The sequence below is a fragment of the Oncorhynchus gorbuscha genome, linkage group LG02, assembly GCF_021184085.1.
Source record: "Oncorhynchus gorbuscha isolate QuinsamMale2020 ecotype Even-year linkage group LG02, OgorEven_v1.0, whole genome shotgun sequence".
Lineage (NCBI taxonomy): Eukaryota > Metazoa > Chordata > Actinopteri > Salmoniformes > Salmonidae > Oncorhynchus > Oncorhynchus gorbuscha.
Window position 1 is genome coordinate 52273495 of NC_060174.1, and position 21864 is coordinate 52295358.

General features: G+C 41.1%; 2 protein-coding genes across 2 annotated transcripts in view; one reads left to right on the forward strand and one right to left on the reverse strand.

Annotated features, from left to right (window-relative positions):
- The first annotated feature begins 2036 nt into the window (after positions 1-2036).
- Positions 2037-5452, forward strand: LOC123993140 (carbohydrate sulfotransferase 1-like). The gene is made up of 2 exons (XM_046294976.1): positions 2037-2420; positions 3577-5452. Exon 2 carries the CDS (start codon positions 3610-3612, stop codon positions 4900-4902), a length of 1293 nt encoding a protein of 430 aa, XP_046150932.1. The 5' UTR covers positions 2037-2420; positions 3577-3609; the 3' UTR covers positions 4903-5452.
- Positions 5453-19515: 14063 nt separating this feature from the next.
- zgc:101566 (Transmembrane protein 263-B-like) overlaps positions 19516-21864 on the reverse strand; it is a 55534-nt gene continuing 53185 nt past the window's right edge. The window contains exon 3 of the mRNA XM_046312816.1: positions 19516-21627. Within this exon, the coding sequence (XP_046168772.1) occupies positions 21347-21627 (281 nt within the window). The 3' untranslated portion in view covers positions 19516-21346. The remainder of the gene's footprint in view (positions 21628-21864) is intronic.

The following is a 21864-nucleotide window of genomic DNA, read 5'->3' on the forward strand; positions in this document are numbered from 1 at the left end:
ATTAACCATCCTTGAGATTTTTCTACAACTTGATTGGAGTCCACCTGTGGTAAATTCAATTGATTGGACATGATTTGTAAAGGCACACATCTGTCTGAATAAGGTCTCACAGTTGATAGTGTATGTCAGAGGCAAAACCAAGCCATGAGAACAAATGAATTGTCTGTAGAGCTCAGAGACAGGATTGTCGCAGCACAGATCTGGAGAAAGGGTACCCAAAAAATGTCTGCAGCATTGAAGGTCCCCAAGAACACAGTGGCCTCCATATTTCTTAAATGTAAGAATTTTGGAAGGATCAAGACTCTACCTAGAGCTGGCCGCCTGGCCAAACTGAGCAATCGGTGGAGAAGGGCCTTGGTCGGGAGGTGACCGAGAACCCGATGGTCACTCTGAAAGAGTTCCAGAGTTATTCTGTGTAAATGGGAGACCCTTCCAGAAGGACAACCATCTCTCCACCACTCCACCAATCAGGCCTTTATGGCAGAGGGGCCAGACGGAAGACACTGCTCAGTAAAAGGCACATGACAGCCTGCTAAAGGACTCTGGCCACGAGAAACATGATTATCTGGTCTGATGATTGAACTCTTTGGCCTGAATACCGAGCGTCACGTCTGGAGGAAACCTGGCACCATCCCTACGGTGAAGCATGGTGGTGGCAGCATCATGCTGTGGGGATGTATTCCAGTAACGGGGATTGGGAGACTAGTCAGGATCGAGGGAAAGAGGAATGGAGCAAAGTACAGAGAGATATTTGATGAAAACTTGCTCCAGAGCGCTCAGGACCTCAGAATAGGGTGAAGGTTTACCTTCCAACAGGGCCATGACCATAAGCACACAGCCAAGGCAACGCAGGAGTGGTTTTGGGACAAGTATCTGAATATCCTTGAGTACCTAGCCAAAGCCCAGACTTGAACCTGATCAAACATCTCTGGAGAGACCTGAAAATAGCTGTGCAGCAACGCTCCCCATCCAACCTTACAGAGCTTGAGATGATCTGCAGAGAATGGGAGAAACTCCCAAATACAGGTGTGCCAAGCATGTAGCGTCATACCCAAGAAGCCTCATGGCAGTAAATGCTGCCATCGGTGCTTCAACAAAGTACTGTGTACTGAAAGGGTCTGAATACTTATGTAAATGTGATATTTCCAGTTTTAAAAAAACAAATTTGCTAAAATGTATAAAAGCCTGTTTTTGCTTTGTTATTATGGAGCATTGTGTGTAGATTGATGAGGGGAAAAAAACTATTTAATCAATTTTAGAAAAAGGCTGTAATGTAACAAAATGTCGAAAAAAATCTCAATACTTTCTGAATGCACTGTATACCTTGAGATTGTCATTCAGTTGCCACTAAAGCAAAGGCTGTTGTTTGCTATCAGATGTTCATATTTTGTAAGACACAAGGGGAACTAGAAGAACAGGATATTCATTAATATCCAGGATTCTTCTTCTATCCCTTTCATACTGCTGCGTCATCCCCAGAATGACAATGGACATTGAAAATGTAAAATTCAGTCCCTGCTATATAAGACGTCATTTACTTTCTCTTTCTCTCTGTCTCTCTCTCTCTCATACAGGCTCTCTCTCACGCATTCTCTCTCTTTTATGCTAGACCTAATCGATGCCTTGCATATGCCCTGTCTTCATACTGATTGTACATCTCAGTATTTAACAAATATATTAGAACAGAGTTTCAAATAGCCAAATATTTTATAGGAAATTATCTAAATATAACTTGAAATACTTAAAAGTATTTGAAAATAGTACTCAAATGCAATATAAAATAAGTATTTTAAATACAAATATGTATGCATTTGAAGCAAGATCTGCTGACCTCCAACTCCTTAATGTGTATGTGTCTAAATCGTAATTTAGGCTGTATTCTGTTTTTTTTTTAAATAGTATTATTATTATTCGTGACCAAGTCGTGTGCTTTGCCAGGGGCTGTGGGTAGGAGGGGAGATGTAGGGGAGGTTTGGGGTAGTCCAGAACGGGCTCTGGTTGGCACACCTCACACAAAGCCACACCACCAAGCCATAGCCTAGGCTACAACACGCACATTAGTCAAGGCAATCTGGAATATACGGCGGCGGGCTTTGCGAAGGCTGCGGTTGCAGCATCCTTCTCGAATCTATTTCACCCTGTTGGAGTTCAATTGTCTTATTCTGCCTGGCACTTCGACTAATTTCTCTTATCATGATATTTTCCTTATTTAACACTGACTGATTGTGACTCTTCTATCTGCGAGAACAGTTTCTCTCGATGTGCTACTCAGATGTACGGGGGAAGAAGACAGGGAAGCTGCCCTTCAAGAATGTTTAGTCCTAAAATACCAGATTTTTGTGACGACATTTGAAACCGTTGCATTGCTTTTCTATGGTTTTTTCACGAGCACCTGCCTTTGCCCACTATGAATTTATGAGGTAAGAAAGTAGCTTAATGGATGCTTTGAGGTTGATCTATTTTATTTCTGTTTAAACTGTGTTTTTGTGTAGGCTCTTAAGAATAACATGACCGTTATTTGGTTATTTAAAAACATAAAAAGTACTATTGAGGCCATGCCTAGACGTCTAGCCCATTTGTCTAGGCTAATCATCTTTGAATGAAAGCGTATTCTGTTGCACTGCGGTAAATCACATCTCGGCGCTGTCGTCAATTGTTCGCTGTCACATCTATCCTGTGACTTGGCGTTGCGCGAGAAAAAATTACTTTTCCACAGGTGCCGCCAGCCTTTTATCACAGTGTATTTGCATTAGACCGTATGATATCACTGAATTCCTACACCTATATAATAGGCATATAGCTTTTAATTCTAGGGGAAAATAAAACACTAAACATTTACAGAGTAAAAATAAATGTTTATTTTGGACACATTTAGACTTATGGGTTGTGTGCCACCAGTATTGACAAACAACTTCTTAGCTACGTTTATTGGTAATTTAGATCAATTCATTTTGTCAAGCTAAAAACCATCGTTCTTATCTGTGGAGTATAGGGATTAGAGATAGTAGTCGACTATAGAAGAGCTTACAGTATAAATAGCACATGATTGTATTAGGCCTACTGCCGTTCGAGATCTGAAGATGGCGAAGTTCTTTCAGGTGGAATCTACATCAAATATGACCATTATGTCAATTAGAATCTACATTGTGGAATCTTAGACCCGAGGCATCCTAGAGTCTTTGAAGTTAGTTGTAAAGCTGTCTGAATGCATAAACTGTCATTTGGGGTTGCCTGCTGCTTAAAGGACAGAAAGGCTATGGAACATAACAACTATAACAACAAAACATCCAACTTGGGTTTGATTTATGTATTTGACAGTATTACATGAAGGTAACGCCTTTATTACAGTTCTACAAGACAACAATTATAATTCGTTTTGTAAGGTCACCACAGTAACTGTCTAGGAAGAACATCTATGGGATTCAAAACGCTAACTTTTTTTATTTTGTAGTGAGACTGTATATAATGTAAGCTGTTTTGCTGCTCCTTTCTGTCTATGTGTGGGTATTCTTTACAGCACGAATAATCGTTCTAAAAGTATTATCCTATTATTTATTTCTATTTTTGCTCCAACAGGATCTGAACAGACTGTATCATCTATCTAAATGAATGAATTCAGCCATGCAATGTTCCTGGAAGGCTGTGATTCTGCTAGCCTTACTGTCCATAGCGATCCAGTACACAGCCATCAGGACGTTCACAGCCAAGCCATTCCAGATGTGTCCAGTGACAGCCTCAAACCCTCTGAACTGCGGCATGCTGTGGCAGGATGCGGTGGACTCGTCCTTTGACCAGCGGATCTGTGACGACTTCCTTTACTTCACCTCCAACGTCTCCAGGAAGACCCACGTTCTCATCCTGGCCACGACCCGCAGCGGCAGCTCCTTCGTGGGTCAGCTGTTCAACCAGCACCAGGATGTGTTTTATCTGTTTGAGCCGCTCTACCACGTCCAGACCACCTTGCTCCCCCGCCTGTCCCACAGCAGGACGGCAGGCGACACCAGGGTGATGCTGGGGGCCAGCAGGGACCTGCTCCGGAGCCTCTACGACTGTGACCTTTACTTCCTGGAGAGCTACATCAAACCCCAGCCAGCCAATCACAGCACAGACAAGCTGTTCCGGAGGGGAGCAAGTAAGGCTCTGTGCTCCCTGCCCGTCTGCGACGCCTTTAGTCCTGGAGAGTTGAACATTGATGAAGGAGAGTGCGTCAGGAGGTGTGGCGGTCTCAACATGACGCTGGCGTCGGACACCTGCCGTGAGAGGCGCCATGTGGCCATCAAGACGGTGAGGATACCGGAGGTGAGTGACCTCAGGGCTCTGGTGGAGGACCCTAGGCTCAACCTCAAGGTGATCCAGCTGGTCAGGGACCCCCGAGGGATCCTGGCCTCCCGCATCGAGACCTTCAGGGACACCTATAGACTCTGGAGGATCTGGAGGGCCACTGGGAGGAGGCCCTACAACCTGGACCTCACCCAGCTCACCATGGTCTGTGAGGACTTCCTGGGTTCTGTGACAACGGGCCTTAGCAGGCCCCCCTGGCTCAAAGGGAGGTACATGTTGGTCAGGTATGAGGACCTGGCCAGGAACCCTCTCCAGAAGACCAAGGAGATCTATGAATACCTGGGTCTGATCATGGACAAGAACGTAGGCGACTGGATCCAGAACAACACCAGGGGAAGCAACGATCTGTCCGCCAAGCATAAATACGGCACTGTTCGAGACTCAGCTGCCAATGCGGAAAGCTGGAGGCTCAAATTGTCTTATGACATGGTTGATTACACACAGACTGTGTGTCAGCAAGTTCTACAGGAGCTTGGTTATAAGACTGTCAGCTCCCCTGAGGAGCTGAAAAATCTGTCTCTGACTCTCATCGAGGACAAAACTTTTTTACCTTTTTTGTAGCAAAGCAAGGTCTATCATGACAACTATTTTTGATATATTTATATTGTTGCCTTAATTTCTTCTCAGATTTGCACTAAACCTCAGAAACCTTGAAGACTCCTGTGGTAAGATTCAAGTCAAGACATTCAGAAGAGCACAAAAAACACAATGTAGGAATGCTCTATGGGGATATCAGTATCAATGTTTTAGCGATATCGAAGAGACAGTAAGTAATGTTAGGTTTAATTGACATGAACAAACTTACAGTAAAGCACCCTCCTACTTAAGATCCCTGAATGCTGGCTGTTGCATTGACAAAAGCGAATGTTGATATTTGTACATCAAGGAAACTGGACCTACCTTACAACATTGTTAGGGAATGTACCTAATCATACCTTACTGATAAATGCTGATGTGTGTGTGTAGGCATATGATAACAACCATGCAATAAAAATGTGAATGTTGAGGTCAACCTTAATTGTGTTGTTTACATTTTATTGAGGGTTTAGAGTAAGAATCAGGGAGTAGCCCTTTAATCATGTTATTATAGTTTAACAGAGGGTTGTCAACACACAGTCACCAAAGATCACCAAAGTGCAGGACACCAGTGATTTGACAATGAATGCATCCCAAATGGCATCCTATTCCCTATATAGTACACTACTATTGACCAAGGAATTCCTAGTCGATGGTAAAACATTTCTGTAAAAAGACCCAATAAAAAAGCATTGTGTTCCCATTTTTTTTTTTTTTTGTATCAGGCTGTTGGCGGTAGGAGCACCGGGTAGGCAAACTGTTGCCATTGTTAACCATTTCATGTGTTTTCAAGTACACTAGAGACCTACCGCTGGCCAATCGGATGACTCAGATTACCGTGTCTGCAGTAACAAAGCAGGCATAAAAGAAAGCTACAGCAAAGTTGTAGCTGTGAGATTTCAAAACATTTGAAACAATGACTAGAGAGAGAGACTGTCAACGAACACAGCAATGAGCTTCTGTTTTGATGAGTGAGTTCATGTTTATGTTCTTACTCAGCGCTGTCAACACTTTGTATTCAACACTTTTATAAGCCTTAAAATTAGCATTCTTCCTATTTCCACCCAGCGCTTACAACAAGCACTGCAGCAGTAATGAATGAGTAGGAACGTGTATCGATAGGCTTGTGTTGTTATTATTCTTGAGTCTTTTTTAATATCAAGGAATATTTCACTTTCTCTGTTCATAGGAGTAACAACATGAATTTGTGCATGAGGCAGAAATAATGCGGTGCGTCTCGAGTTTTCGCCATCAGCTGGAAGACGGTGTCCCCTTTTTGGTCAGTGTCAGTGGTGGAAAGGGGGAGTGGAGGGTTGTTGAGAAGCGGACCCTCAGTCTGCTGCTCTCGCCCTCTGTTGAGACTGACCATCAGATGCAGGCACCATCAGCCCAGTAAAATACAAATAAAAAGTTAATTATAGCTCACTCAGCTGTGGCTCACAAGTAATACAACAACGGATCTATTACGGGTGTGATCATATAAATATAATACAATTTAAATATAATTTAAAAAATGTCCTGAACAACAATGCATTGGCAGGGCAATTCAAGCAAAGCTAATATGCTGTGATAATGTAATGGGCCTATCTATAGCTTACTGCACAAACCTAATTGCTACAGGTCTGTTAATTGGTTAATGTTGCATAGGCTTACATTTTTTAAGTCATGTTAAAATAAATTCTGAGCAGTAGATATCATATTGCATTTTGACTCAGAAAGTGATCTTGAAAAAAGTTGGTGACTACTGTTTTCCCTGTTAACACTATCAATGTTTCCCTTTACTGGGGCAAGTGTCAACACAATATTACCCACTTTCAATGCAACATAACAACAACAAAATGAACTCGAGATTTTGTTGTAGGCAGAATGCATCAGAGTACGATTCTGTGCCATTTACAACGAACTGGACTGTGTTTACAGCATGAGCGGTCGTGAGGAGATGATTTGAGATCAAAGTGAGAGCTGTAGCCACTTGTGCAACTTTTGTTCATATATTTTGCTAGTTAGTGAGCTATAAGCCCAGTTATAGACCATTTGTAGTAGTCAGCAATAGGGAAGTGATTGCTTTCTACAAGAGCACAAAACAGGTACATTTCTAAACATCTTTGAAAAGCTAGTCCGGTAGAGAGCTTTCTTTGTTTTAAAGGGGCAGTATTGTATTTTGAGACAGGCTTGAATAAGCTATGTAGCCAATAGGCAGAGGCTGGCATAAGTTGTATGATTCTCTATAATAATTGTATGGGAATAATAATGCATTATATTTTGTTAAGTGTTTTCTTGCATCAAACAGCATTACAACATTTTCAGTCACCATGTCTGAAGCACATGTGGATAAACATGTTGATGTCAAGCCCTGCATTGTTTTTGTTTTTTAAGTCTCATGGATTGTAGGCCTCCATTGAACACCAGACATTGGCTACTACTGTGATAAAACAGCTATTAACATGTTCAAATGTTATGGGATGCATTTTCTCCATTGTTTTTTGTTTAATGTTAGGCCAATCTAGGAGGCCCACATTATGATCAAATAGCCACAGTAGCCTTCTTGGCCACTGTTAAAACTGTAAGTTAAAGCGGGTACACATGCTGACCAGACCGTTCGTGCGCGTGCGTCCGCATGCACCCTCGCACACGCGGACATGCGGGTTGAAATATCAAAACGAACTCTGAAACAATTATATTAATTTGGGGACAGGTCGAAAAGCATTTATGGCAATAGCTAGCTAGCTTGCTGTTGCTAGATAATTTGTCCTGTGATATAAACATTGGTTTGTTATTTTACCTGAAATGCACAAGTTCCTCTCTCTTTAAACCGAGTTTGTAATCTCCCCCTCATTCAGGCTTCTTCTGCTTCCCAAATGTCTATATCCCAAATTAATACAACCTTGACATAACAAAAAGTAAAGCAATGAGGCTGATGCAACAGATCAGAATGTTTATCTTAAAATGTTGATAAACGATTAGGCTATTTCTTCACATTATAAACGCAGCCATCCGCACAGGGCAGTAAGGCAATGAACATGAATGTTCCAAAATGCAATTAGCGGAAAAACAACATTCTCAAAAGTGCACGTGAAATGCAAGAGATTTTTAAAAATCCTTCAGAAAAAAAAGACGGGTGATCAAAAAAGACGCATCAACAGGTATGGGTTGTTAATGTGAGGATTGTGTCTTTCGCTAAATAATTAGAGGGAACATTGCTTCCATGGCTCTCTCAGCTCCGACGTAGGCTACAGTTGAGACAGACACATCCGGGATGCAACGTCGCGCATCCTCCTGATCGAATTCCAAGGCGCATATTGAAGATAGAAGAACTGCCCACATGTACTTTTGTCAGCCAACAAGATGAGTAGGCCTAACGAACAGCAAGGGCACTAGCCTATGTCAATCTACTATCTCCCAAAGTACAAATGTTGACCTATTCTATTGGTCAGCGTGTCCTTCTGTGCAGGAAACAAATATTACAAACATATTCTGGGATGCGATAGATCCCAAATGAATACAACCTCGACATAGCGGGAAAACACCGTTCTCAAAAGTGCACTGGAAATACAAGCGGCATATGACGGAGACGAAAATATCATTCAGAAATGTTAGAAAGGGGGAGGATCAAAAGACGCACCAACAAGTGCAAGGTGGTTGATGTTGCAGTGCGCGACAGGCACGGGTCTTTCTCTCCAGTTGGAATGAACAGTGACTCAAGTATGTCGACAGAATCAAGCATTTAGATATCAATAACGATCCTACATTATATATATATACATTTCCAGGCGCCCTCATGTCAGCATCGGTCTGAACATGACAGGCAGTAGCCAATACGCATAGGCTATCACCTACACATGTACATTTATGGATATTTACATATAGTTATGGTTTTCTTAACAGAGTAGCTACTGTTTTTCGGGTTTTAAATACATTTAATTGGCTATTTGAATTGTCCTTGGTGCCCTAGCAGATTGGTTGTTTGGTATTTTATTAGGATCCCCATTATTAACTGTTGCAAAAGCAGCAGCTACTCTTCCTGAGGTCCACACAAAACATGAAACATAATACAGAATGACATAATACAGAACATCATTAGACAAGAACAGCTCAAGGACAAAACTACATGCATTTTTAAAAAGGCACATGTAGCCTACATATCAATGCATACGCACAAACTATCTAGGTCAAATAGGGGAGAGTTGTGCCTTGAGGTGTTGCTTTATCTGTTTTTTGAAAACAGGTTTGCTGTTTATTTGAGCAACATGAGATGGAAGGAAGTTCCTTGCAATCTGGGCTCTATATAATACTGTATGTTTTTCTTGAATTTGGGGACTATGAAAATAACCCTGGTGGCATGTCTGGTGGGATAAGTGTGTGTGTGTCAGAGCTGTATGTAAATTGACTATGGAAACAATTTGGGATTTTCAACACATTGTTTCTTATAAAAATAATAAGTGATGCAGTCAGTCTCTCATCAACTCTTAGCCAAGAGAGACTGGCATGCATAGTATTTATATCAGCCCTCTGATTACAATTAAGAGCAAAATGTGTCGCTCTGTTCTGGGCCAGCTGCAGCTTAACTAGGTCTTTCCTTGCAGCACGACTGGACAATAATCAAGATTAGACAAAAAATAGAACCTGCAGAACCTGCTTTTTGGAGTGTGGTGTCAAAAAAGCACATCATCTCTTTATTACGGCTAGACCTTTCCCCATCTTTGCAACCATTGAATCTATATGTTGACCATGACAGTTTACAATCTAAGGTAACGCCAAGTAATTTAGTCTCCTCAACTTTTTCAACATCCACACCATTCATTACCAGATTCAGCTGAGGTCTAGCACTTATGGAATGATTTGTACCAAATACAATGCTCTTAGTTTTAAAGATGTTCAGGACCAGTTTATTACTGGCCACCCATTCCAAAACAGACCAACTCTTTGTTAAGGGTTTCAGTGACTTCATTAACTGTGGTTGCTGATGCGTATATGGTTGAATCATCAGCATATATGGACATACATTCTTTGTTTAATTCCAATGGCAGGTCATTGATAAAAATTGAAAAGAGTAGAGGGCCTAGAGAGCTGCCCTGCGGTACTCCACACTTCACATGTTTGACATTAGAGAAGCTTCCATTAAAGAAAACCCTTTGAGTTATATTAGATAGATAGCTCTGAATCCACAATATGGCAGAGGTTGAGAAGCTATAGCACTAGTTTTTTTCAACAACAGGTTATGCTCATTAAAGTCAAAGGCTGCACCGAAATCTAACAGTAGTTTTTTCCAACAGTTTGCTAAGAGCTGGCAGCAAGCTTATAGGTCTGCTGTTAGAACCAGTAAAAGCTGCTTTACCACTCTTGGGAAACGGAATTACTTTGGCTTCCCTCCAGGTTTGAGGGCAAAGACTTTCCTCTAGGCTCAGATTAAAAATATGAGCCTAGTGGTTAGGTAGCCTAGTGGGCAGCAGGTTAGCCTAGTGGTTAGAGCGTTGGACTAGTAACCGAAAGGTTGCAAGTTTGAATCCCTGAACTGACAAGGTACAAATCTGTCGTTCTGCCCCTGAACAGGCAGTTAACCCGCTGTTCCTAGGCTGTCATTGAAAGTAAGAATTTGTTCTTAACTGACTTGCCTAGTAAAATAAAAGTACTTAAAAAAATATGACAGATAGGAGTGGCTATAGAGTCAGCCACCATCCTCAGTAGTTTTCCATCTAAGTTGTCAATGCCAGGTTTGTCATTATTGATCGTTAACAATAATTTTTACACCTCTCCCACACTAACTTTACAAAATTCAAACTTGCACTGCTTTTCTTTCATTATTCGTTTTTTTTATAGATGAATATAATTGCTCACAGTTTGTCATGGGCATTTCCTGCCTACGTTTGCCCACTTTGCCAATTAAATAATCATTAAAATAATTGCCGACATCAGATGGTTTTGTGATGAATAAACCATCTGATTCAATGGGCATGGCAGATTGGGCACCTCTTGAAGGCCAATGGCCTTGCCCCTCAAATCACGAAATTCCAGGCTTGGCCCATAGGGTTCTGGTCAAAAGTAGTGCGCTATTTAGGGAATAGGGTACGATTAAGGACAGAGACTGGAGTTTGCCTGGATTGACCAAATGTCAGCGAGGTGTTGGAATTGTTTAATTAGACTTCCAGGTCATCTATTGATGACTTGGAGCATGCAGGCAATAGGAGACAGCTGCTGTTGCTGATTTGTCTCAGGAAGCACTAAGTAAGAATTAAACTAGCTGCTGTCTTCACAACATTGTCAGGCTAGTGGGTGTTATGGTTTCTGGAAGGAATAGAATATATATTTTAAGTTATAAATAAAAAAATCTACAGAAATGTATAATTATGCTGTCACAATAATGTGAGGAAGGCCCTTGTTATTGCTTTGCATAAAACCGTGACAGTGATAAGGACAGGCAGGGAACTGACCTTTCCCAACCTCCGTTGAATATTCTCTGAAATATTAAGGGGGTGTCATTTATAAAGTTGAGTTTTTTATTCCTCAAAGAAACTGTTTATAAGGTTGCTGGTCCGGGAACAGATTATGTCTGTGCAGAGTGCCTCAATTCGAAAGACCCCTTCTACTTTGAAATGAACACACATTATCAGACCACTCCAACATGTATTGCTTTTTCATAAACAAGTGTGCCGAGGCAGCAATCCACAGCCCTGTGGTCACTCTATCATTCTATCAAGACAATATACTGTATAGCCCGAGTTCAGATATATTTATGCTGGCTATTTACTGATATGTTGTGTGCAGTACAACAGACAGAGGTAATGTTCCAATATCCATACTAGCTACAAATACATTTACATTTGAGTCATTTAGCAGATGCTCTTATTCAGAGCCACTTACAGTTAGTGCATTTATCTTAAGGTGGATAGGTAAGACAACTACATATCACAGTCATAAGTACAACTTTTCCTCAATAAAGCAGTCAGCGCTAGTAAAAAATGACACGAGCAAGTGTTAGTGCAAGAAAGGCAACGGGGTAGGGTGTTAGTTTGTATTTTTTCTTCTTAGAATGCAAAGCAAATAAACTGCCTTATTCTCAGTAGTATGCTTTCGTGGGTTTAAAACGTTGATTGAGTATTATTTGAACAAATCTTATTTATAAAGGTTAAAAAATTTTTTTTTATAGGGGATAGTGACTCAATTCCTTTCAATTTTGCTGTAATAACTCAGAATTGTCAACATCCCAATCTTGCCAATACTAAAGTAATTACTTTGGGACTGTCGTGATGAGCACGCACATGGCAAATCAGATTACCATTCTGCCACAGTGAAAAGCCCTCAGGATCCCATCCATCCATTCTCTCGATCCTTTTTGTTGTTGTTGTTGAAATGTCTCTAATCATCTGTGTATATTCCTGCCAAACCACCAAGAGAGGTTGAGAATGAGAGTTAAAAAGAAAGAGAGAGGAGGAGAATGAGAAAGAGTGAGGGAAAGAGAGGGTGAGAGAGAATGAGCTAGAGGAAGAGAGAGAGAGAGAAAGAGTGAGGGAAAGAGAGGGTGAGAGAGAATGAGCTAGAGGAAGAAGAGAGAAAGAGAGAGAGAAAGAGTGAGGGAAAGAGAGGGTGAGAGAGAATGAGCTAGAGGAAGAGAGAGAGGAAGAGAGAGAGAAAGAGTGAGGGAAAGAGAGGGTGAGAGAGAATGAGCTAGAGGAAGAGAGAGAGAAAGAGAGAGAAAGAGTGAGGGAAAGAGAGGGTGAGAGAGAATGAGCTAGAGGAAGAGAGAGAGAAAGAGAGAGAGAAAGAGTGAGGGAAAGAGAGGGTGAGAGAGAATGAGCTAGAGGAAGAGAGAGAAAGAGAGAGAGAAAGAGTGAGGGAAAGAGAGGGTGAGAGAGAATGAGCTAGAGGAAGAGAGAGAGAGGAAGAGAGAGAGAAAGAGTGAGGGAAAGAGAGGGTGAGAGAGAATGAGCTAGAGGAAGAGAGAGAGAAAGAGAGAGAGAAAGAGTGAGGGAAAGAGAGGGTGAGAGAGAATGAGCTAGAGGAAGAGAGAGAGAAAGAGAGAGAGAAAGAGTGAGGGAAAGAGAGGGTGAGAGAGAATGAGCTAGAGGAAGAGAGAGCTGTGCTACAGTATGAATGGAGGAGAACAATATGTACTCACAATGATTGCATTACAGTTATTTGCAGGTTGACAGAGATACAGTTCTGTTCTTTTCTTAGTTTAGTACCTCTGTTCAACTCTGCAAGTAAATGAGATGCCCAAAAAGAGCAAAGCCTACCCTAGCTGGCTGGTACAGTAGTCATGGGCAAAGATTGCTGATACTTTAACAAAAGCTTCTACAATGGTCTTTTATATCACTGGTCTTTTATATCTTTTAAAACTGTAAAGGCATCTCAAACCAAGGCTTACTTGCACGTCCCTAAACTGTGAAGGGATCTCAAACTAAGGTGTACTTTAAAGTAAAACTTTAGTAGTTGTTTGGGGAGTATCTGTACTTTACTTTATTATAACTTTTACTTCACAACATTCCTAATGAAAATAATGCATGTTTTTACTCCATGCATGTTCTCTGACACCCAAAAGGGGTGCCTAATAATAAAGACATCATTTAATAGTAAAAACGAATGACCTTTTAATGTGGCATGAACACAATCAGTTGTGATGCTTTCCTTTTATTGTCGAACAAATCACCTCAGAAAGTAGACTACCTGTGCGCATGTTGTCCACTCTAAAATAATCCAAACAGTGCAATGCGTGTACAATCACACCGTTTGATGAATGGAAAAACACATCAGTTACAAAACACCAAAAACGTGTGCCTAATGACATTTGATGAATGTCATTGATGAGGCTTACATTAATTGAAGTGTCTCCCTGACAAATGTACCTTTTGTTTGTAGCCTAAAAAAGTCAGGACACCTGAAATGGGACTGAAACTGTCCTAAGGAAAAGGGTGGTCACCCTAACACACACAGTCAATGTATTACACTGGGCTACAGTCACGGGGAAAAAGTCCCTATACTTTCAGTGCAATTTTCTGGAAAAGGTGGGTAAACTACGTTTAGTTGCGTTTACCCTGCACCAATCCTACGCCACTGCCAGTAACCTACCCTCTCAGCTGAGGCAATTTTACACACATGAACAAACGCAGAACAGGTAGACTACATTCAGTATAATACACGAGTTGAACCAAAACATGTTTACACCCTAGTGTTGAGTCTTCACAGATCATGTGACATTAAACACTACATTTCTTTCCTTACATTAATTACATTTATGACAGTGTTATTTGTAATTATGAACTTCTTCGATATAGGGGGGCGCTCTTTTAATTTTTGGATTAAAAACGTTCCTGTTTTAAACAAGATATTTTGTCACGAAAAGATGCTCGACTATGCATATAATTGACAGCTTTGGAAAGAAAACACTCTGACGTTTCCAAAACTGCAAAGATATTGTCTGTGAGTGCCACAGAACTGATATAACAGAAAAAACCCAGATAAAAATACAATCAGGAAGTGCCGCATTTCTTGAAACCGCCTCATGGCAATGACTCCTTATATGGCTGTGGAGGAGCTAGGAGTCAGCTTACCTTTTCCACGTTTTCCCCAAGGTGTCTGCAGCATTGTGACGTATTTGTAGGCATATCATTGGAGGATTGACCCTAAGAGACTACATTTACCAGGTGGTCGCTTGGTGTCCTCCGTTGCAATTATTGCGTAATCTCCAGGTCGATATTATGGAGTTAATTTGGAAAAAAGTTTGGCGTTGTAGTGAATGAATTTTCGTTTTTTTTTCTTAGCCAAAAGTGATGAACAAAACGGAGCGATTTCTCCTACACAAATAATATTTTTGGAAAAAATGAACATTTGCTATCTAACTGAGAGTCTCCTCATTGAAAACATCCGAAGTTCTTCAAAGGTAAATTATTTTATTTGAATGCTTTTCTTGTTTTTGTGAAAATGTTGCCTGCTGAATGCTAGGCTTACTGCTATGCTAGGCTATCAATACTCTTACACAAATGCTTGTGTAGCTTTGGTTGAAAAGCATATTTTGAAAATCTGAGATGACAGTGTTGTTAACAAAAGGCTAAGCTTGTGTTTCAATATATTTATTTCATTTGCGATTTTCATGAATAGAAAAAGTTGCGTTATGCTAATGCGTTATAGTTGAAGTATTTTTCTGTCGATTTCTCAGCCAAGCAGGATGAACAAACGTGATGTTTTTCGCCTACAAAAATATTATTTTTTGAAAAAGAATATCTATCTAACTATCTAACTGGGAGTCTCCTGAGTGAAAGCATCTGAAGTTCTTCAAAGGTAAATTATTTAATTTGGTTGCTTTTCTTATTTTTGTGAAAATGTTGCCTGCTGCCAGCACAGCCTAGCATAGCATTATGCCATGCTAAACTCCATGCTAAACTTACACAAATGCTTGTCTAGCGTTGGCTGTAACGCTTATTTTGAAAATCTGAGAAGACAGTGTTGTTAACAAAAGGCTAAGCTTGTGTTTGAATATATTTATTTCATTTCATTTGCGATTTTCACGAATAGGAAACGTTGCGTTATGGTAATGTGCTTGAGGCTATGATTACGCTCCCGGATACGGGATTGCTCGTCGCTAGAGGTTAAGCATTCAACAAATTAATTAGAACATTGAACTTAAACCCTGAACGATTCCTAGATCTTGGAAATCTCAGAAAATGCACTGTATGTCACACCCTGATCTGTTTCACCTGTCTTTTGATTGTCTCCTATCCCCCACCAGGTGTCTCCCATTACCTCATGTGTATTTATATCTGCGTATTCTGGTCGTCTGTTGCCAGTTCGTCTTGTCCCGTCAGGTCTTACCAGTGTGTTCCTAGTCTCCCCATTTCTGACCTTTCTGTCTGTCCTGACACTGATCCTGCCTGCAGTCCTGTACCTGCCTGACTCTGAGTTGGACTACGAGTATTTGCCTGCCTTGACCTACCGATTGCCTACCCCATGTACTGTAATAAACTCAGAGACGTGTACTAGCCACCTCCTGTGTCTGCATCTGGGTCTTAGCCTGAACCGTGACAGTACGAACTGACCATGACTGATCCAGCAGACTCGGACCAGCTCTGCAATGCTGTCTCCTCCCAAGGAGTCACCATTGGAAGACACAAGGAGTTACTGCAAAGCCTAATGGAGGGACTCAATACCCTGGCAGAAAGCCAAGACTACGCGTTCAATACATTGCTGTAGCAATTCCACGGGTTCCCAACTAGGCAGCAAGCCACAACAGTGATCCCAAAGACTCTCACCTTCTGTTGCTCCGCACCCTCCATATACTTTCCACTCTCCATGTATCTAGAGTTAAACCTTTGTCTCACAGCCCTTTGGCTCTTGTTTCCTGATCCTGCCTGCCATCATTTACCTGACTGACTCTGATTTGGATTACGAATATTTGCCTGCCTTGCCCAACGATTGCCTACCCCATGTACTGTAATAAACTCAGAGACTCGTACTCTATCCGCCTCCTGTGTCTGCATCTGGGTCTTAGCCTGAGCAGTGATACTGTAAGTGTAGCTTTGCCTATGTAACATTTCATTATGTCTTGCCATGAACAGTTCTCATGGGCACACAAATCCTTAATAATGTAAGCCTATGCCATTGCAAAATCAAATCCTTCTTAACCGAAAGAGTCAACTATAGGCCTACTGTCATTAATGTTGGATGGATTAGATGTGCATTGATGTCTAGCTATTGGCTAGTTGTCTAGTGATACCATTATCAGTTGATCCAGGAAAAAAAACGAATATTGATAGAAAATAAAAGCTAAATAAATGGTCTACATCTTTTAGCTATGGACGGCACAGAGAACATCAATACCCGAGAGCACCTGAAAAATAAAGCAATTAGCGCTCTAAACAGCTGACTGACAACAGCAAACAATGATAAATAAAAAATATAAAAAATAACTTAGGTCTAGGACCCTTTTTTCTCCACTTCCTGCCTAAATGACATGCCCAAAGTAAACTGCCTGTCTGCCTGTAGCTCAGGCCCTGAAGCCAGTAGATGCATATAATTGGTACCATTGGAAAGAAAACACTTTGAGGTTTGTATAATTGTTAAAATAATGTAGGAGAATATAACACAATAGATATGGTAGGAGAAAATCCAAAGAAAAAGCAACCAGAAGGTTTTCCTCTTAGAAAGGCAAGAGATAAATTAAAATTAGCTCCCTGGATGCAATTCCTATGGCTTTCTCAGGTTGTCAGCAGTGTTTGTTCAAAGTTTCAGGCTTGTAACTTCAAAAACAAATAAGAAATAACAGTTTTAGTAGAGGGACACAGTCTTGGAAATTCATGGTTGCGCGCGCCAAGAAGACATTACGCACCTGCTAAAATCAGTTTCCTATTGAACATACTTCTTCCGAAAGAAATATTATAGTTTGATTACATTTTAGGGTATCTGAGGAGTAAATATAAATGTATTTTGACTTGTTGAAACAAAGTTTAGGGGTAGATTTTCAGATTCCTTTCTCTGCAAGGTAAACGAGTGGATTATTCAAATCGATGGTGCCAACTCAACTGACTGTTTGGGATATAAAGAAGGATTTTATCTAACAAAATGACACTACATGTTATAACTGGGACCCTTTGGATGACAAATCAGAGGAAGATTTCCAAAAGGTAATTGAATATTTTATCGTCATGTGTATGAAACCTGTCGGTGGAAAAATATTTTGATGTGGGGCGCCGTCCTCAAATAGCTACTGTAAATTGGACAGTGCAGTTAGATTAACAAGAATTTAAGCTTTCAGCCGAAATAAGACACTTATATGTACATAAATCCATAAGATTTATGATTATTTATTTGAATTGCGCGCCCTCCATGTTCACCGGAAGTTGTCCTGCTTAGCGGGACACCGATCCTTAAGGAGGGTGTATGGCAAACAAGTGGGAAAAAATGAGCAAGTACAACAAAAAGATCTGTGTTTAAAGGTGCTCAGCTGAAATTCAGCCCTACTGAGTGGACAGTGCTGGACAGGGAGACTCTTTGTGCAGTCACGTAGAAATAAATGGTTTAAACCAGGGATCATCAACTAGATTCAGCCGCGGGTATATTTTTCTTCTTGAGCGGGTGGTCAAGGGGCCTAAACATAATTACGAATAATTTGTACACTGCAAATTAGACCGCAAGAATCCCAAAAGGAATTGTTCGACTAAAACATAATAATTTCAAACCTTGTTACATTTCTATATGATCACGTGTCTCTATTATATGTGGGGATACTTGGGAACAGATTTCTTTAATTAAAATCACTTGGAGCTGATTTCCTGGTGTTTTTACAGTTTATTACGTACAACAATGAAAGAAAAAAACTATATTTATTTTGTTCAGAAAACTTTGGCGGCAAAATAAAACCATCACCGTGCCAAATTCAATCCGGGGGCCGCAAGTTGGGGAACCAGGTGGTTTGGGGGTGGTGGTGTTCGTTTAATTTGGAAGCTCTTATTTTCATATGTACCACTGTAAAACATATTTACCAATAGGAGAACGGTTAAATTAGCATTATTTAGAGACCACACCCAAAGTTTGACATTCGTTGCATTTAGGGGAGCTCATGTCTCATTCAGGGGTGAGGAGCTTGTGTAAAAGGATCTCAAGTTCAAAGGGATCTCAAGTACAAAGGTATACTTGAACTTCCCTTTGTTTAAATGGGCATAAATTATACCAATAGGGAGACAGTGTGACCGTATTCAATGCTTGAGCACTGATATGACCTATCAAGTCGACATGATTTGCTCTGAGGGGGTGATAGCAAGCATTGAATACTGTGGTTCTGTATGCATCTCTGTAGGATCCGATTATGGCCATTTAATATGGGCAATTATGGGCAATAACCAGTACTTCCTACCCCCTCCATCACTCTGGACAGGAGCGGAGACCATGTTAGTAAGAGGCACAGCTGCTAGACGAGGGCTGACAGTAACATCAGAGATAGATCCAACTCTTCCCTTTGCCTAGGTGATTTGGTGATTTGGTACAGTGCACAGCACAGGGGAGAGATGATGGAGCACAGCTTGAGCCAAATGTCCCAAATGACACCCTATTCCCTTTATAGTGCCCTACCTTTGACCAGGGCCCATAGAGGCTTGTAATAGGTGTAGTGCTGACTGTTGCCATGTGTCACTGAACAGATTATAGAGGCATGACCGAAGCCGAAATCAACCGAACATCCACATACGGATGAAATAGAAACTGGAAAATACATTATTTCACACCTTTGGAGTGGTTGAAAACAACCCAACCTGAACATCTATCCTCATCTCCTATTACTGCTCCTTGTACACAGCAAACGGCCACTACAGTATAAGGAGAGTAGAAGGTAGAGAATAGTCATCAACACCAGCAGAAGTCGGAAGTCAAGCTTACTGAGATATGAGTCAAGGAAATAGATACTATGTAATACAAAAGCACACTTTGGAATATTCGGATAAATTTCTCTGCTTTTCCGATACATGTCATTGATTTCCTTGCTATCAGCTGGACCTATAACTGGACCCATAACTTCCTCTGAGGGCGAGGGTGGGGTAGAGAGAGGGCAGAGGGTCATACATACAGACATAAAGTAGTACCCTCTTTTAGCAACCGAATAAAATGCAACAATCTGAATTCAAATACAGAGTAGCTTTATTTATAGAATACAGCATCAGTTTTTGCAAAAATAGTTCTATCATAGAGAAAAATCTACTTAAATGTCTTAAAGGTCCAGGCATGCGTCCCAAATTGCACCCTATTCCCTACACAGTGCAATACTTTTGACCAAAGCCCCTATGGGCTCTGGTCCAAAGTGCTGCACTAAATAGGGAAGCGGGTGTAATTTGGAACACACTTCGGGTTATAGTAACAGAGTCCCCAATACATATATTAACTAGCAGAAGTAAGAGACGAGGAAAACAGTAAATAGACAGGACAAGAGGAAAAAGCATCAAATGAAATAGGCAAGACTTGTGGTAATAATAAACAGGAAGAAGGGAAAAAAGGACTACTTGAAGCATGCGGTGCTTAAAGTAAGGGCGTTGAAATACCATGCCAAGAGTGTTCTCTTTCTAGTGAACATTGAAATACAAAAAAAAGAACAAAAAGATAACCAAAAAATAGATTGGTGTACACCTAATGTCTCATCAGAATGGACAGTAATTCAGCACTATGATAACAATGTAAACCATGTGGAAATGAATTAGCCTGTACCCAGATCTGTTTCTGGCATCTTGTAAACTCATTTTCATGCCAAACATATTGGCACCCAGAAGTGAATGGGATTCGTGGAAAGAAAAAGCAGGTTTGTTTTCAACTGGCCCTCATACTCCGGGAATGTCAGTGTGAACTATCAACTATCAGTACTTATCTATCTAATGTGTGCACATTGTACAGGTAGGCACATACATATAGATTTGAGGAAAGTCCATACAAGTGAATGAAATAGCATGAGTCCCACATGGCACCCTATTCCCTATATAGCGCACTACTTTTAAACAAGAGGGCCCTGGTAAAAAGTAATGCACTATAAAGGGAATAGGGTGACATTTGCCATGCAGGCATGAACTATGACCCTTGACCTTACGTACGTGTGTTTCGTTGGTGAAATGGTGCTTCATTTCTTTAAAACACCCCAGGACCTCTGCTGATATAAGTAACATGTATACAAAAAGGTGTCTTTCAGGATTTTTTTTAGATCCGTTTCTATGCAATAACACGCTTTATTTAACAGGTCTCAAACTAAAAATAAAAATAAATCCCCTCACCTGTTGTACAATAAAATTGCAAAAAATCCAAGTTGCAATGGAGTTTCAAGACTGCAAAGTCCCTCTCCTACCTTCTCTATCTGCATCAATAGGATCCACGTACCTTTTATTCACATATCTATTATAATACACACTCTGTACATCTTCACATACACAGGTCTTTTTTTGGTGTGTATTCTCCAATCACCGATGTCAAACTGGTGAAATTAAGCTGTGTAAAAGTACCTTTCACTTTGTTTTCATACTAACGTAAAGATAATAAAACTGGAAGAATTTAAATCAACTCCAGTCTTTGAGAAATGTGTAGATGTGTCCTTGCTGAATCGCTACCAAATTGTTCTTATGCATGATAAACATTGTGCGTGGTCGTCATATTATTGTGCCCTTCCCACACCCAGGTCAATCACAAAAACATGAGATCCCTCTCAGAAGTTCAACCTTCCTATATCGTCACAAATCCCATAGAATTCCCTCTGTAATGGCTGCCTCAGGGTAGTATTCTGACTTGAGATCCGCAAGCTGAACTCGGCTTTTCACGCAAGTTTCCCCATTGATGTCGTTGAATGATTTACGTGGAAATCCAAGGTACTTGGGCTTATCTCAACTCTGAATCGTTACCATCAGTAACCAGATGGATCCTATGCACAGCAGACAGATAATGAAGGACGCATAGATTGGGGTGGTAGTTGGGTCTAGGCCTAATCCGACTTATCCTTTTTCTTTGGTGTCACTTTACTGGCTACTGCGGACCCTACCGCTCCAACTCCTCCCGTCACCACGGAAACGCCCCCTTTGACTAATCCCACGCCGGCGGCCGGCACGCTGGTCACCACCGTCTTGGTGATGTCATAGCTCTTACAGCCCACCCAGGCCACGCCTCCCCATGTCGCTCCGACCGCCCCTCTGGTCATGTTGAAGAGACCGCCGGTCACTCTCCAGATGACCCCCGCCTCGGTCTTAGGGTGGTCCTTCTCGCCGTCTGGAGGGGGAGGGTTGGGAGGGGGGGGGGGTGGAATGAGGGAGAGAAAAAAATATGACTATTTATTTATTTATAGATTCATAGTTTGTGTCTAGGTGCCTGAAAGAAAGTGCCAGGTGAAACCTTCCCATTAGTCCTCTTCAGGGGTGTTCTATGGCTGTAGATGTTAGAGGAAAACAAAGCAGGTGATCTTTCCAGTCCCCTCAGAGGAACAACGAGGACCACTATACGCCAATC

Bases quoted from the DNA above. Each gene is read 5' to 3' on its own strand.
- LOC123993140 (XM_046294976.1), top strand. From the start codon at position 3,610: ATGAATTCAGCCATGCAATGTTCCTGGAAGGCTGTGATTCTGCTAGCC.